A 16,000-nucleotide genomic window follows, 5' to 3' on the forward strand; every position below is an offset into this window, starting at 1 on the left:
TGTATGGGGTATGCTGCAGTCTCCCTCCAGTAGGTAATTGTATGATGAATTTGAGCATGCATTGTGGATCCAGTACTTTCTACTGGAGTCTCCGTTTCCTTTGTGTGTACATGAGCAATTTCCCTTTCTGCTCCTGGAGGAGGATAAAAGGAGTGCTGAAAAAGCAGAAATTTGCTGTTGCTAAAATAATTTATGCAGCCTGGTCACTGAGCTGCCATTTATCGAGGTGCAGCTCTGTGCTGACTGGGAGTGTGCTATGGGGTGTCTAACTCATTCTGGTCACCACCCTTCCCAAGGTATGGACAGCTGTATGTTTCAAGTGTATATATGCAGCACAGACACTGTTACCTGGTTAGAGGTTGAACGACAAAGGGGTATTTTTAGATGAATTATCTTGGAGGCTGCTGATTGAGAAACTTTCTTCCTATGAAAGGAAAAATAGGCTTTGCTAATGGGTATAGATATCCTGGGTCCTTTATATATCAGTTATTTACCTGTAGAAATCTGAAATCTGCTTGCTGTGGAGCCGTTTTTTGTGTACCTAAATCTACAAATGTTAATGTTAGTCAGTATACCTGATTTTCATGCAGTCTGTATTTATTTAATATATTTAATGCTATCAAATAGAGCAGGAGCATTGTCTTTAAGTGATTGTAGGACTGGCATGAAGAAATAGCTGCTGCGAATTAAAAGATTATTGGCAGTTAAAATATCTGTAACAGAAACACAGAATGGAACTTCGTGTATTTTAATTTCCAGAAACTAATATCTGACAGGGAACAGTTTTTGTCTTGTTAAGCATTATTTATTATTTAATTCACACGGGATGTGTCTAATAAGGAGGTGTTTACTTAGCATTGCAAAATTGCAAGTGTTTTGTGAATTTTGAAGAAATGCTTTTTGGTATTTTATGTGATAACAGTATAGGAGAAAAATTGATACATACTAGATGTTTGGGTCCTAATCCATCTAGTGAGATTGAGGATGGCTGTGTCCAGGGCTTTCTTTTACTTGCTTCACTCTGTACTAAAGACTAAACACTTTGGTTTATAGTAACTATCTTATGTTATTGTACTGATTTGCTCATTGAGCCAACACAATACAATACAATCACACACTTGTTTGAAATCCCTGTGCACAGCAGAGTAATAAATAATTTCAATGCTGAAGTATAAGATTTTATTATCCTTAATTTACCATGAGTAATTGGAAGTGAACACTATCTTTGAGTATATTAACAAATGGGACCCCAATCTCCAGAGAATGAAAAGGTGACTTTATACCCTGAACAATCAGGACTGTTTTACATTCAGGATGGAATATGTGAAGTACACAGTTGTCTGAAAAGACATTACTCTCACCTCTGTATTGTAAGAGTTGAAGTTATTTATTGGATTATATTTCTCTTAAATTTTGAGTGCATTATTTTGATTGACTGAATAGGTGTTTCTTTGCTATGTTCATGGAATTAAAATCATAGAATGGTTTGGGTTGGAAGGGATCTTAAAGATCACGTAGTTCCATTCCTCTGCCATGGGCAGGGACACCTTCTACTAGATGAGGTTGCTCAAAGCCCCATCCAATTTGGTCTTGAAAACTTCCAGTGGTATGGTACCCACTTCTCTGGGCAACCTGTTCCATTATCTCACCACCCTCACAGTAAAGTATTTCTTTCCTTTTGTCCATTATAGCAGTTAATTGACATGTCTGTAGAAGAAAGACTGGCAGTGTGGATTTACTGTTTCAAAGTATACCAGCACTTGGCTAATGCTTAGAGAGAGGGATAAACCCTGGTGTCCCGCCACTTGCTGCTGGGCATGCTGCAGAACTGTAGGTGTACAGAAGCATGCTGCACACTGTGGCAGCACTGAGACCAGCCAGTTAGCTCTACCATAGGCACTGAAAAGGCACCCAGTTCAGATTTTAGAAGTTTCATGTTAGGAGGATGTTTCTGTGTGAGTTCAATATCTAATTCAGTGAACACATCAGTGGAAACAACCTCCAAGAAAGAAGGGGCTTGGATAGCAATACAGTAAACATTCTTGATTCTGTAGTACCTCTTTGATATTTACAGGAGGCATTGATTTTTGTCTTTCAATGTTTCAGGAAGCATTCTTTTCAAGTGCATGTCTTTGGAAGCTGACAGTATCACAGAGCAGCAGGAGAAAGTGCTGTCAATCCTAGAGGAAAAGTTTCCAGATCTTCCCCCACGAGAGGAAATTATCTCTGTACTCCAGGAGACTCAGTTTAATGCACAAGGTAATACAACTTGCTTCCATTTTTCAGACCTGTTACAAATATATTTATATAACTGTATCAGAATATTGTCTTAGTGTGTGTGGTGAAAATAGTTGCAGCATGCTATCTTCAATGACAGTTAAATGTGTTATATTTAATTTTAAATTAAGTTGCTTACATTCTGAATCATGAAATTGTGAGTTATCATTAATTAATGCGTCAGCCCACATGCAGAAATTGTACTGAAACTACCTACATGGTGTGGAAGTGGATTTTATTCTAAGATCCTTCCCAGTTTTACCAAGGACTGTGTATAGATTAAGTGAATTTGACACCAGACTAAGATTAAGGAAGAAGTAGGAAAATTGCAATTCTTTTCTTCTGCTAGAAATATCAAATTAAAATATTTAGTGATCAAAAGTGGGAATGTTTGAACCCAAAATTTTGTAGCAGGCTTTTGAGGGGATGCTCTAAAAGCCGGAAGACAATTGTTGCAAGAACTCTTAAATTTTTTTACTGGCATTTGCTACCAAATTGTTACCAAAGAGCAAGTATTAAATTAGTGAGATGTTTCTTTCTTAGGTATGTCAGGTATGCACAGGGTTCATGCAGACACATGATCTTTTTTTACCATTCTCTGTTCACCCATCTGCAGAAATCAGTCATAGGAATTCAGACCATCAGCCTGAGATGGCTGCCCTATCTGATATATAACAACAGACTTTGGAGTGCTGCTTCCTTTGCCCTTTCTTTCAATGAGGTTGCAAGCTAGATTAGTTCAGGGCAATAAATCTTCACATAGTTCCCTGAAGTTCTTCCAATCAAGTAATCATAGTTCAGAAATTAACTGAATGGAGTCTAGATTGGAGAGACACAGTGAAAGTGGCTTTTATGGAGTTCTGTTCTTAGTTCTGCCAGTTGTCTAGGAAGATGCTTCAGTACTTGGCTCATATAGTTTTCCTAATATCAAATGCAAAGTAGATAGGATCGGTTTAGTCTGCATGGTATCAGTTGCCAGTAATTTATACATGCCGCATAAGGTGGGCACTGTCATGCCCTTTTTTATCTCATAGCTGGTGTTCTCTGTGTATTACAAGGTACATATTTAACACTGCATTTATTCATATGACACTTGTATTATTAAGGTGCTGCTGAGTTTCTGAAATCCTTTGAAGGTTGTAAACTCTGCTGAATATTTTACCTTATCTACCTGTTATTTGATGCAGTATTAGGACATTTCAGCAAAACAAAGTTCTCAGTTTCATGCAGAAAGAATGATTCAGTGGCCTGAATTCACAAATTCATTTGTTATTTGAGAACCAGTAGGTTGCAGCCCATCAGAAAGTCTACAAGTTATGTACAAGTATTTTTTAAATGACAGATAAATAAATGTTCATCTTGTCACTAGACTGAATGCAGTAGCTGGACTCTGTACAGGAACAGTAATGAAAGGAGTCATTTCTTAGGCTTAAGTTGGTATTTTTTTTCCCTCTTAAAAATCAGTCATGCAAACACATTTTGGATGTTATACTGCTAAGCTTTAAAAGTCAATGGACATTTTAAATGCCACTATACACTGGGGTACATGGCTAGCAGCATTCTTTACATAGACATTTTGCTATCATGTCTCTATTTTTTATCGTCTGATGTGACTATGTTCCTCTATATAACATGTGTTTATTTTGAGAATCTTTACAGCATTTAGGCAGACATCTTCAATTAGGGAAACTTAGTCACTTCGATTTTCATTACATTGTGCTTAAACATATAAATATGTCTAGTTGCAATGTGAAATAATTCCAGTTTTACACAATTGTTTCTGATGTTAATGTTTGTATGGTATGTTAACATCTAGTCAGTACGTTAATGATTTGATGTACATAAGAAAAACCTACTGGTGTTATCTCTTCGTGAAAAAGGTTAGAAAGGTTGAATGACTTTGTGCTTAGAGAATATCTTAAATGTTTTGCTTCTGAGTATTTTTTAAACACCATGGTATTCCACAGGTGCTTTTCAATGTATTGCTCATTCCAGAAGTATTTTATATTAGTGATTTCGTATTAGATCATAGGAATGGTCTGTCTATACATTCATCATCAACTGGAGTAAAGCTGACTTGAAAAATACCAGCTGCGTTGCAGAAGACTTAGTTCTTCATCTTTGTTGTTATTGTGTCCCCTCCCTTCTTAAAAAAGTCCCTCTATAAACATTAAGCATTGAAATTAATATTGGTTCTAATTTTCTCATAGGATTGTCCTGAAATACAGAAGCCTCAGCATTAAGGTCTAAGCTGTGTTTTTAATTTGTGTTGATGCATCTGTCAGCTGTAGATATTTGTATATATTGAAATTCCTGTTTCTTCTCAAACAGGTGTGAGTATTGAGGAGGTTATGCTGAAGGATCTCAAGGAGATTTCGGATGGAGAAGTCAAAGTAGCAATTAGCACTGTGTATGTGACACTGGAGGTAAGAGGAAACTTAAACAACATAGTAGGTAGACAGCCTTATTGCATAGGGGTGCAGTTCTTTAATAAAGATTTTGAACAAGTTTTTTTCTCGATATTACACATGAGCAGAATTTTCAGTGATTTAATTAACTTTGGTAGAAGCAGTAGCTGTTTGTTGTCTGACTTACGTTGTTATGCACCTGATTATTCCCTCCCATTAGACTTTACCATGATGTGTTCAAACAATGGCATAAGAAAATTGCAGCCTTTGGGTGAATTGCAGTTGTGAGCTTTCCCTTGTACTTCAGTAGGTAGTTACTAACTAGGACTTTGTCCTACCTTTCACTTACAGTATGGCATATAATTTATAAAGCCATTCTAACACACTCTAGGCTTTTTGAAAGGGAAGGATATGCCTTCATGCCTTCCAAAAGCCTATCTTGAAACTATAATGAAGTGTAATGAAGTCCATTGCCACATTGCCTAAATTAAATATCTGTTGCCAGAAAGAGAAGTACCTCAGTGGGGCAGAAGTTTGTAAAATTTTGATCTTTTGAATCAAAACTATAGATTTATTTTTATGAATATCCCTGAGATAGCGTGAAAGTGACTGCTTTGATCTTCTTTCTTGAACAGTCCCAAACATTGTGTAATTTCTTAGGGAAAACTCTTGTGTAATAAGTTTTGTATCATTATCTCAAGACAATTTGTGTTATGGCTGTCAGTAGCTATCTATCTGAAATACATATTAATGTTACTGGCATTTAAAAATATTAGTGCTTAGATCACTGAACAATTATGACATGACACTTATTTCTGATGGAAGTTTGCATACTGATACACTGATTAATAAGAAAACTAAGCAGACTGCAGAAAATCTCAATAACAAAAACACTTTTGTAGAGTGTATATTTGTAATTTTCAATCTCTCCATTTGTCCGAAGGTCACTCATATGAAAGTATTTGAAATGCAGAAGAAATTGTCATCTCATAATTTTGCAGTTTATTTTAATCAAAACTTTTTTTACCTCAAATGGTACTAAAAAAGAAAAATATCTTTTGGATAGTTCTTAACTCTGAGATTAGCTCTGCTGGTTAGAGCATGTGCTAATAATGCCAAGGTTGTGGGTTTGATCCCTGTATGGACCATTCACTTAAGAGCTGGACTTAATCCTTGTTGGTCCCTTCCAACTCAGAATATTCTGGGATTCCCTTGTATGTCCTAAGAGATTTCTTACCGTATGTCTCTTGTAATTAATTTTACAAAAAATAAGGTACTTCTGTGGTCGAAAAAGTTTGTGGTGCAATCCAGCTAATAATAATCCATAGGTTTCTACTAGCATACTAAAATACACAAAGCAAGTTGGGTAGCAAAGCTTGAAGAAATGAAGCAGAATCTATTAGTCTCTTGATTAGTTTCTCAGTGTTAAGCAATCTTTACCACCAAACGTGCACTGCTTTATGAACCATTTGATCCTGAAAATTGTGCCAAGGTTGGGAGGAAAAGGGATGATGAAGAGTGTGTTAAGTAAAATACCCCAAAGAGAAAATGGGATTTAAAAAAATTCTTAATAAAATCTTCCTCTTCTTTTGTTCTAAATCTTTCTCTTTTACTTTACTTTCAATGAATGGTGGACAGAGCCAGTAATTAGGAGCTACCTTTAGCATTACATTTTCTTTTTATTTATTTTTCTTTTAATCGCATTTCATAGATTATGTAGAATGCAAACCTTGGCTCCACAGATCTAAGCTCCAGTTAAGTATGGCTGACCTTACATTGCTACTCTGTATGCTCAAATGAATTGTAACTCAGAACAGGTCTTCTTTTTAGCTGAAACTCACAATATGAATTCAGCAACATTAGGTTTTTGTGGTCCTCAAAGCAGGCAAATTTTAAATTTTTTTTTTAAGTGATAGTGTAACATTTGATGGTGACATACCTTGGTCAAACCATGTCAAGATCTGGTGGTCAAGCAGTACGTTTCATAATTGTTTTTCTTAGGACATATCTAGTGGCCATTGTGGAGGAAAAAGGAGATTCGGTGGCATGTAAGAACAAACTGACCAGTTTTTTACTGGTGTTAGGATGGATTTTAGGCCCAATCTGTTAAGTACTTTTATTACTAGTATTTTTAATGGGATTTTTTTCAGGAAGTTACAGATACCTTCGCCTGCTATTTGCTGTCTGTTGTTCTGCTGTGAATAGTTTGCATCAGAAAGGGCTATCTTTTCAGGGATGTAACTGCCTTTTTTTTTTCTTGTTATAATGTTTGCAAAGTTATACTTTGTAACAAAAGGACTCAGTTTCAAAATTGGAATGGAGATCAGTTTTGCACTTGCTGTATTTACTGCTCTTTGTTCAAACAGTTTCTGAACTCACTTGATTTACAGTGCTTGAATAGCAGAAGACCTTTTTAACTTGCTCTTATTAGAGCCAGGGATCATGTGTATTTGCTTCACCCGGTGTCAGAAGCACAATACATATAAGGGAATTAATAACAACCCTGTCCAAACCTATCTGTCTGTTTAGTTTAGAATTCTGTTATGAGCTCAGAATACAGAAACTTTAATGACTTCAGGATTTTCTCAGCAATAATAATGGCAATTTGTTATTCATCTTCAAATTGCTCCACAGACATTACTGATTAAATATTAAGGGAATGTAAAGAACAGGTTTGGCAACAAGTATTGAATCTCTAATGTATTTGCTTTTTCAGAAGTAACACAAGGTCATTTTTTTAAAGTAATCAACAAATATGCAAAAGTGTCTTCCATTAGGGTGCTTTCTATAGTGAGGTCATTTTGTGTGGATGTGTTTAGGTTTGTGTAAGAGTCTGTATGCAACTTTGCATTTCTTGAGACCTTTGGATATGGCCTTCCTGGATTTATGTGGCATAAAAGCTGTAAGTTGAAATCAGACCCGTCTCTGCAGTGACTGGCTGTCAGAGTATATACTTCTTGGATTTCACATGCATAGCCACTTTTTTTCAAGAGAACCACAAAAGAAAAGTGACACTGCCCAAATTACATTTATTTTTGTTGCTTTTGTCAGAAAGTTTCCCCAAATCATAATAATGATTACGCATATGATATTGTAACAAAATTCAGTGCGTGTGTTACAGTTAATTTCTGTTACATTATGTTATACCCTGAGAGTATATTTTGCTTCTCCTCTGCTAGAATTCTCTTGGAAACAAGAAATATCTTCTCAGTATAACTTTCTGTGAAAGTAATATTTTTTTTTACCTGAGAAAGGAATACTTCCTTTGTAAACTGAACTCTGTTCTCTGCTTTCTTAAGTGTAGTGCACTGGGAGAACAATCCAGATTTCATGAGTGTTCAGTTTAGTTGAAATGGCTCATGATATAGATCAATAATGTGCTTATTGGACTAAGTCTTTTATCTTTTGATTCATGAAAATTTCTTCTAACTATTCACAGAACTTGCAGTAACTTAGGAATATAGAAAATCAAGTTAGTCCACAAAGAAGCAGGTCAGTCAGTTGAAAACAAGATCTATGATCGTCTGCTACTGGCTGATATAGACAAGGGAAAATGTGTGTTCTGAAGGCTGACTGATCTGTTGAGGTTTTTGTTCATGTTTCTGACCATGGCATCCACACATCTCATAAAGACAGTTTTCAGGTTGTAGAGACTGTGTAATGTCTGTGGCACCTCTACGGGGGTGCAAAGCTAATGGTTTAGAGAATATGTCAAAGCCTCAATGGAGGCTGCTACCACCAACACTGTTTCTTTAAGAAAGTGACCTGAAAATTCATGCTGCCACTGTAAGCTTGACTGTCCTTAGGTAGTCTCCAGTAGTCCAGATGCATTGAGGATGGTACCAATGGAAAGTTCTGTCTCTTGTAACAATTTCCCTCTTTGTGGTTTTGCACCTCAGAGGAACCCACAGTGGCTGTTCCAGCAAAAGTAACTTAGGAGATTTAGAAATGTTTGGGTGCACAGTGGATCTGCTTCTTATGAAATAATAGTCTGATCTCAGAGAGATGGTTTAATTTTCAGGCTATTTTGTAGTATTAGTAAGGTATGCCACTATGCTACAAATTTGGACAATCTTATTTCTGTATTGTGAAAAGTGATGCTTTTAATACTTCTGTAAAGCAAATCAAGAACCTCTGTCTTAGCTGAAGCATGTCAAACAAGTGCTGGGTAGACTGTTGCACCCAAATAAATGAGGTTACAACATGGTTCTTTGACGGTTTGAACTTTTGTTTTCTGTCTGTAATGATTATGTGTATATATTATGTATTGGGAACTTTCTTGCAGTATAAATGTAAATGTGTTTTAAATAGCATTAGATTGGTCCATGAATTTGTTTTTAATGCTAAAAACAAAACAAGAAGCGAACCCCAAGTAAACATGTTAACATTTAATCTTCCAGTAATGGAATTGGAAACAAAATTCTCAGCAACTTACAAGAGCAATGCGGTTTGGTAGTATTTTTTTGATGCCTGTTGTGAGAAGTTAGGGTATGTAAAATAAATGATGTATGGAGCTGTAGGAATGCGACTTTTGCAGACTACCTTATGTCTAAGGAACATTAAACATAGGGTTCTCGTTTAGCAAATAAATAACCATTCATTTCAATGGCTGCATAGTCTGGACTTTTGTGCATATTTTTGCAAAGATGAGAAGAGGCCATTAGGGATTTAATATAAAATAAATCGCCAAGGGGTCTTCTTGTAGTCCTAGTCTTTCTGCCACATGGTGTGTCACTAATGTGCATAAATGGGCTTAAATGAATTTGTTATCTGTATTGCATTTGCAGTATGTATATATTTATATATTATTTTTTAATTGTGTTTAAAAATAAAACATTAAATACAACATTTCTGAGAGTTGAAAACATACCATTTGTAAATAAATCAACCTTAATTAAGGTCTTAAAATGTCAGTGTGTGAGATCTGCCTTAGGAAAACTTATATATAATACACAAAGCTTGCATATACTTTCATTTGCCTTTTTAGAAGTATTAGGAGGGTAAAATCATCACCTCATATGACTGAATAGTGCAGCCAAATGTGCATTAATGTAAATACTATTCTCATGTTTAAACATCAGACTGCTGTCTTCTGGAGGACAATAGCTGTTCAGTTGATGCCTCAGATGAGCCAAGTACCCCAGTTGTAATGAGTACAATCCAAGGTGTGGCGTGATTAGACAGACCAGCTGAATTCTCTGTTAAAGTTAGTTGTCTCTAAAGATACGAAAGGAATCTGTTGGGGAGAACCTTTTAAGTGGTTGTTTTAAGTGGTTGCCTTTGCAACCAACTGGGGAATAAGCCAGGCCAGCCAGAGCAGCAACAGCTGTTCCTCAGCTGTCTCCCAAGATAAGAATGAGACCAACCACCTCAAGAATATGTATGCCAAGGTACACAGCTTGGGGAACAAATACTAGGAACTGGAGCTCTAGACCAAGTCAGAAAGTTATGGTATTATAGGAATAACTGAAACATGATAGGACAAATCATATGACTGGAGGATTATGATGGATGGCTATGGGCTCTTTCATAAAGACAGGCAGGAAAGTAGAGGAGGAAGAATTGCACTTTGTTAATGTGAACCTTGAATGTATGGAAGTCAACTACAGCAACCATGGAAACCCTATCAAATACCTCTGGGTCAAGATTAGAGGGGTCATCTGCAAGGGAGATCTTAGATTAGGCATCTGCTACCAACCTCTAAACCAAGATGATAAGGGCAGAGAAGCAATATCTGGGTCACTTAAGCAAACTTTAGATAACAGATCCTGGTTCTTATGGGTGACTTCAACTACCCAGAGCTTTGTTGGTAGAATAATACAGCAGCTTACATTATCCATCAAGTTCCTCATACATGGTTCCTCATACAGACACTAGATGTGCCAACCAGGAATGAGGCACTGCTGGACTTGCTACCCACAAGCCAAGGAAACCTGCGTTGTAATATCTCAGTTAGTGATGGATTTGGCTACGGTGATCCCTATATTGTGAAGTTTGGGGTCTGGCTGTGCATGCTGAAGGTTAGTAAAATGCAAAGTTTTTAGATTTTTTTGAAGGCAAAGTTTTTAGATTTTGGAAGAGCAAACTACAGCTTCTCGGAGCTCAGTTGAGAGGGAAGCTTCCATGGAGAATAGAGGACCTAGCGAGAGCTGGGAGTCTTTCAAGACTGCTCTCCTGGAAACAGAAAACCAGTTTTTCCTTTTTAAAGGGAAGGGAAGGGAAGTAGGTGGAGCAAGAGACCCCTTTTGCTTAAATACGACCTTCTGGGTCTGTTCAAAACCAAAGAGAAGCATACCAGAGATGAAAAGGGAATGAATATCTGTTGAGAACTACAAGGGCATTGCCAGGGCAGGCAGAGATGCAGTTAGAAAGGCAAAGGCTCAGCTCGAAGGTAAATTAGCAAGGGATGTGAGGAAGGACAAGAAAGGGTTCTTTGGGTATGTAAACAATAAGCCGAAACAGAAGGAAAATATTGGCCTACTGTTAAACAGGAGAGCTGAAGAGGCAGAAGTTCTCAACACTTCCTTCGCCTCTGTCATCACCAGTACTTTTGGGCCCAGGAACAAAAATCCAGGTTGATGGAAACACAGACCCAGTGTCAGTGAGGGAAAAATTGGTGTGTGAGCTATTACAGGAGCTTGGCCCCTGGAAGTCAATAGATCCTGACAATATGCATGCAAGGGTGCTGGTAGAGCTTGATGATGTCATTGTGGGGCCACTCTCTGTAATCTTTGAGAAGTTGTGGAGATGGGGAGACTGGAAGAGGGCTAATGTCACCTCCATCTACAAGAAGGGCTTAAAGGAGGATCTAGGAAATTATAGTACATCAGTTTTGCTTCATTATCTGGAAAAATTATGAAACAAAGCCTCCTGGGAACTATCATAAGTCAGATGAAGCACATGATTGGGAAAAAGACAGCATTGGTTCGCCAAGGGCAAGTTGTTCTTGACAAGGAAGATCTTGATCACCTTCTATGGCAAAGTGTTCATTATGGTCCCTTGTGATATGAGAAAAATGTAAAGTTGTAAAACTGACGAAGACCATTATACTTATATCAACTTGTCCAACTCAGCCTGTGCTGATTTATTCAACTGTCATTTTTGTGAGGTGTATTGGATTATTTTACTCTATACTGCTGTCGTAACTAATGGTAAACCAGAAGCATCAGAGATTTTTGCACTTGCAGTATCATTTTAAAAAGTTACAAGGTATACAGTAGTATCAGGTCTGCAATGGTATGTGTTTAAGATTTCAGTTTATTTTGGTATCTGAAGAAATTGGATAAATGTCATCAGTTATAATTTGTGTGACATCTGGTCTAAATTTGGCTCCTGCTATTGTTGATGATTCTACCTTTAATGGTTTTGTTCAATCTTGATTCAAAAGTTAATAAACAAAGTAAAATAACTGAGAATTATTAAAGGAATAAGCATAAACATTAATCTACTAACATCACAGTAAAAATGTGCTTGTTTTTGCAAGTACATTTTTCAAAAAGAAAAACTATGTTTTCTTTCATATCATATATGAAATGTGTTTAAATAAATTAAGATAGTGAAATACAACTGTAAAATATGCACTACCAGCTAAATAAAATGCTACAATCTACAGTATCATTATTGGACTGCATTTCTGACTTCTACGAAGCTGACTAATTTATCATTTGTATACTCTTCTAGTTCTTGTCAGTGGCACTCAGCTTAGCTGCTTATGGGGCATAGACATTGACAGCGGGAGGTGCTGTTTTGAGAAACATTCGGCATAAAGAGTTGTTTCTGTGAGATATAATACACTTTAAAAAAATCAATGTAAAATCTAATGTGAATTTTTAATATTTTTAAGATCTGACTGTAATGCATGAGAATGTAAGAACTGATAATAGTTAGGGATGACTATATGAATATTACAGAAATTTTATTTTCTGCTATTTAGTTATTTCTTTGCTATTGTGTGGGAAACAAATTGATTAGAATATTGAACTGCTGATCCAATATTAGAATATAATTCTAACTATAAATAAAAGGCCTTATTTTGGGGGTTGATAGTGGTAGTATTGCATTACTGCAAAAGTCAGCAATTCTGTTTGCAGGAAGTGAAGATTGAGATACAGGATATTTCTAAGCAAATACTCGCTGTGGTGACTCCTTTTGTGTTTTTAATTTAGAGATTTAAACATCCCTCAACTTTTAAAATCATGCAATATTTATTTAGAATAGTGATATTTTGACGCAGAAAACCAATACAATACATCTGCTATGTCTTGAAATATTGATTTGTTCCATCTGTTTGGCAAAGCATGTCCCTAAGACACCTTCTGAACTGGAATTGTGAGTGCTTATCACTTGTAAACATTTCAATAACCTGTGTTTTTATCATGCACCACTGAATTTTATACCTTCTACTACATATCAGAAGCCTAGTCTTGAAGCTTTTTGGTATTTTAAGATGTAGAAACATTTTGGAATTTAGAATTAAACAGATCAAGTGCTCTGTAAGATTTTTCAGCATGTATGTTCTCTGGTTAGATGATGACAGTGAAGATTCTTCTTTTGACTGTGTAACTGGATACACTCTCAGGCTCACTTAAATTCAAGTGTTTTGTCTGACTGGAAACATCAGGGTTTATTTAATTTTATATACATTTTATTATATTTTATTTATAACACAGGGATTAAAAAAATACAAAATTATTCAAGTTGAAAGCCCTCAGCCCCTATATGAGTTCTCAAGTTCAGAGTAGCTAAAAAATCTAGCTGTAATTCTACCAAAGAATGCAATTTTCCTTTCTTTCTTTCTAGGAGAGAGATAAAATTTTTTCAGAAAGATCACCACTTCTGTATTCAGAATTATTCACAGCTATTGTGAATGAACTGTAGTTGAAATGAAATGTAATTTTCGCCATAGAGGTGCTGCATGAATGTTATTTACCAAAAAATATAATTTCATCTGCAACTCCATAGCTGATTTGCTTGTGTAAATTTTATTTTTGTGTTTAAATGAATACAGGTTAAGTCTAACCTTCAGGCTCTTTGATCCTAGAAAGACCATCATTCAGAACTCCTGTGTATATTGCAAGTACTTCGACATCTTAATTTTTGGCAATTTTTTCTTTTTCCATACAGACTCGATAAATAAAGTATGAAATGAAAATTCCTGCACTGTATTTCTGCACTACTTTGGAGATAAAGACTTACATTATTTTTTCCATAAGACACTCTATATATTCATTTAGTCCTGAAATTAGTGTGTTTCTGAAATGATTACAATATCTTTAAAAAAAGTGGCTAAGTACAGATTGGATTTATTAATTACAATGAAAGAGTCAGAAGTATTATATCATTTTGTGGTTTTATATCTACTGTGAGTTTTTTTTAATTACTTTATCTGAAGAATAAATCTCAGTATTTTGAGTTTCATAACTTTGTCCATATTTGTGATATATGGTTAATAACAAAATCATCGTTTGACTGAAAGCTTAGCTATGGAGAGACGTTTTTTCTCATGCTACCATAATTCTTGTGATTTTATACAAATCCACAGAGTTTTCATTACTGCTTAGGTTTTAAAAAAAAAAGGCAGAACAGGATACTTTCTTCAGCTATGATCATGTAGCTCTCAATCAGAATTTCTTATGCCTGTTGAGTGTCTATCTTCCAGGATTCTTACAGTCCCCTTTCTTTCTGAACAGAATGTAACAAACCACTTACGCGGATAAGGGAAAAGTTATTGACGCCACTAAGTTTATACCAGAGGAAAACTGTGGCATCTGCTTATTTTATCTTCCCCAAATAAGAAAAATCATGGGTTTTGAATTGCAGTGATGGGGAATTGAGGCATATATACAACCCTTACACACTTAGGAGGATGTTATCATCTGTTCTGTAAGAAAGAATTAATAAATCTGAATACATGTTGCTTGGTTCTGTAGCTCAGGTCAAACAGGATTATAGACTTAGTGGTAAAATGAAAGAGAGAACCTGGCAGAATTATGTCTTAATTGCCAGATGATTTTTCTTCTTCCTTTACATGAACAATAAAATCTGTTAAAGAAAATCTTGTTTTCCTTGGATTCTACCTTTGACAACAAAATGTATCAGTTGGTAGTTATTTGTTACTGGTTTTGGCACTTTCTACAGAAGAACCAATCTTACCACTAGATATATTGTAACCTGACTGCATTGCATCATTCCTCTCTTGCTGCTGCACTTGCCTTTTTTGCAGTCACATTTTCAAAGAATTTTTATAAAACGTGATTTCTCTCCCTCCTTTCTGAGGCGGGGGGGGAGAAAAAGACGTAGACTTACAGAAAAAGAAAGATAAGAGTAAACAAGGTCCACAGAGAATTGTCTTCAGTCCAATCTTCTTTATTTTCCCCACTGAAAGATTACCAGAGACGTATAGTCAGCAATCTGTGCCTGGATTCCACACCCAGAATTTGATTTCTCTTTTTTTTTTTCTTTTTTTTTTTTTTTTTTGAGATTTCACGGATGCTGGACATCTATGTATGCTTGTTTCATTCTCAGAGTGTTTGTCACAGACTAGAAAGGAAAAAGGTTGGAATGAGTCAATTTTGTACCTCAAATGGGAACTGTTGGGTTACCCTCCTTGGTTGCTAGAACACCATGGACTTACATGGACTGTGTATTGTTTCATCAGAAGAAAGATTTGAGGATGAGCAACTGTACAACCAAGAACTCCTGTAACTGTGTTTTAAAACCAAAAGTCTTAACTGAGCACTGATTTAAGTGTAATTTTTTGATCAAATTTCATCACATACTGAATCATATTCTACTGAAAATGTATTGTTTTGGTCTAAAAAGTTTGTCATCTCATCTTCTCTACATAAATAATCTTAGCTAGGTTGCTTCTTGGCATTTGCTGTTAAACAAGACTAAATAAAGAGGCTAGAGATAATTCAGAAAAAAAAAGTGATTTTCCTTTCACATCTCTCGGTTGAGTATTTGCCATATGGGTTGCTCAGCATCACACTCTCAGCAGGTCTAATTTATGGTAAACACACAGTGAGTGAACAGAAAAAAAAGGGCAATGAAAATATTAATATTCTCCCCTCACTCTATTTTTTTTTAAACCTAGCTGCACTTATTCAGGTTCAACCCATATAGTTGTGGCATTTAGCTGAGTATGTATGTGTTTACCACTCTCCTGGGAGTTTGTGGAGACTGAAATGCTGCACTTTTCTTGCCGCGATACTGATTTGTTGAAGCTTGCATGGCAGTGTGTAAATTATACCTTCCTTGCTCCAGTCTGGCATGCTGCCTGCTGCCCCAGGGCTGTGCTTTCTCCATGAAGGGCA

The 16,000-nt window shown here is 36.0% G+C and overlaps 1 protein-coding gene across 8 annotated transcripts in view; it reads left to right on the forward strand.

Moving 5' to 3' along the window:
* Positions 1 to 16,000, forward strand: part of PRUNE2 (prune homolog 2 with BCH domain) — a 170,896-nt gene that overhangs the window by 54,824 nt on the left and 100,072 nt on the right. For all 8 annotated transcript variants that reach the window (XM_051801319.1, XM_051801311.1, XM_051801314.1 and 5 more), the window contains exons 5-6: positions 2,107 to 2,259; positions 4,609 to 4,703. In XM_051801319.1, the coding sequence (XP_051657279.1) occupies positions 2,107 to 2,259; positions 4,609 to 4,703 (248 nt within the window). The remainder of the gene's footprint in view (positions 1 to 2,106; positions 2,260 to 4,608; positions 4,704 to 16,000) is intronic.

Source organism: Manacus candei, unplaced genomic scaffold, assembly GCF_025592945.1.
Source record: "Manacus candei isolate 608988 ecotype Guabito, Panama unplaced genomic scaffold, ASM2559294v1 h1tg000051l, whole genome shotgun sequence".
Classification (NCBI taxonomy): Eukaryota; Metazoa; Chordata; class Aves; order Passeriformes; family Pipridae; genus Manacus; species Manacus candei.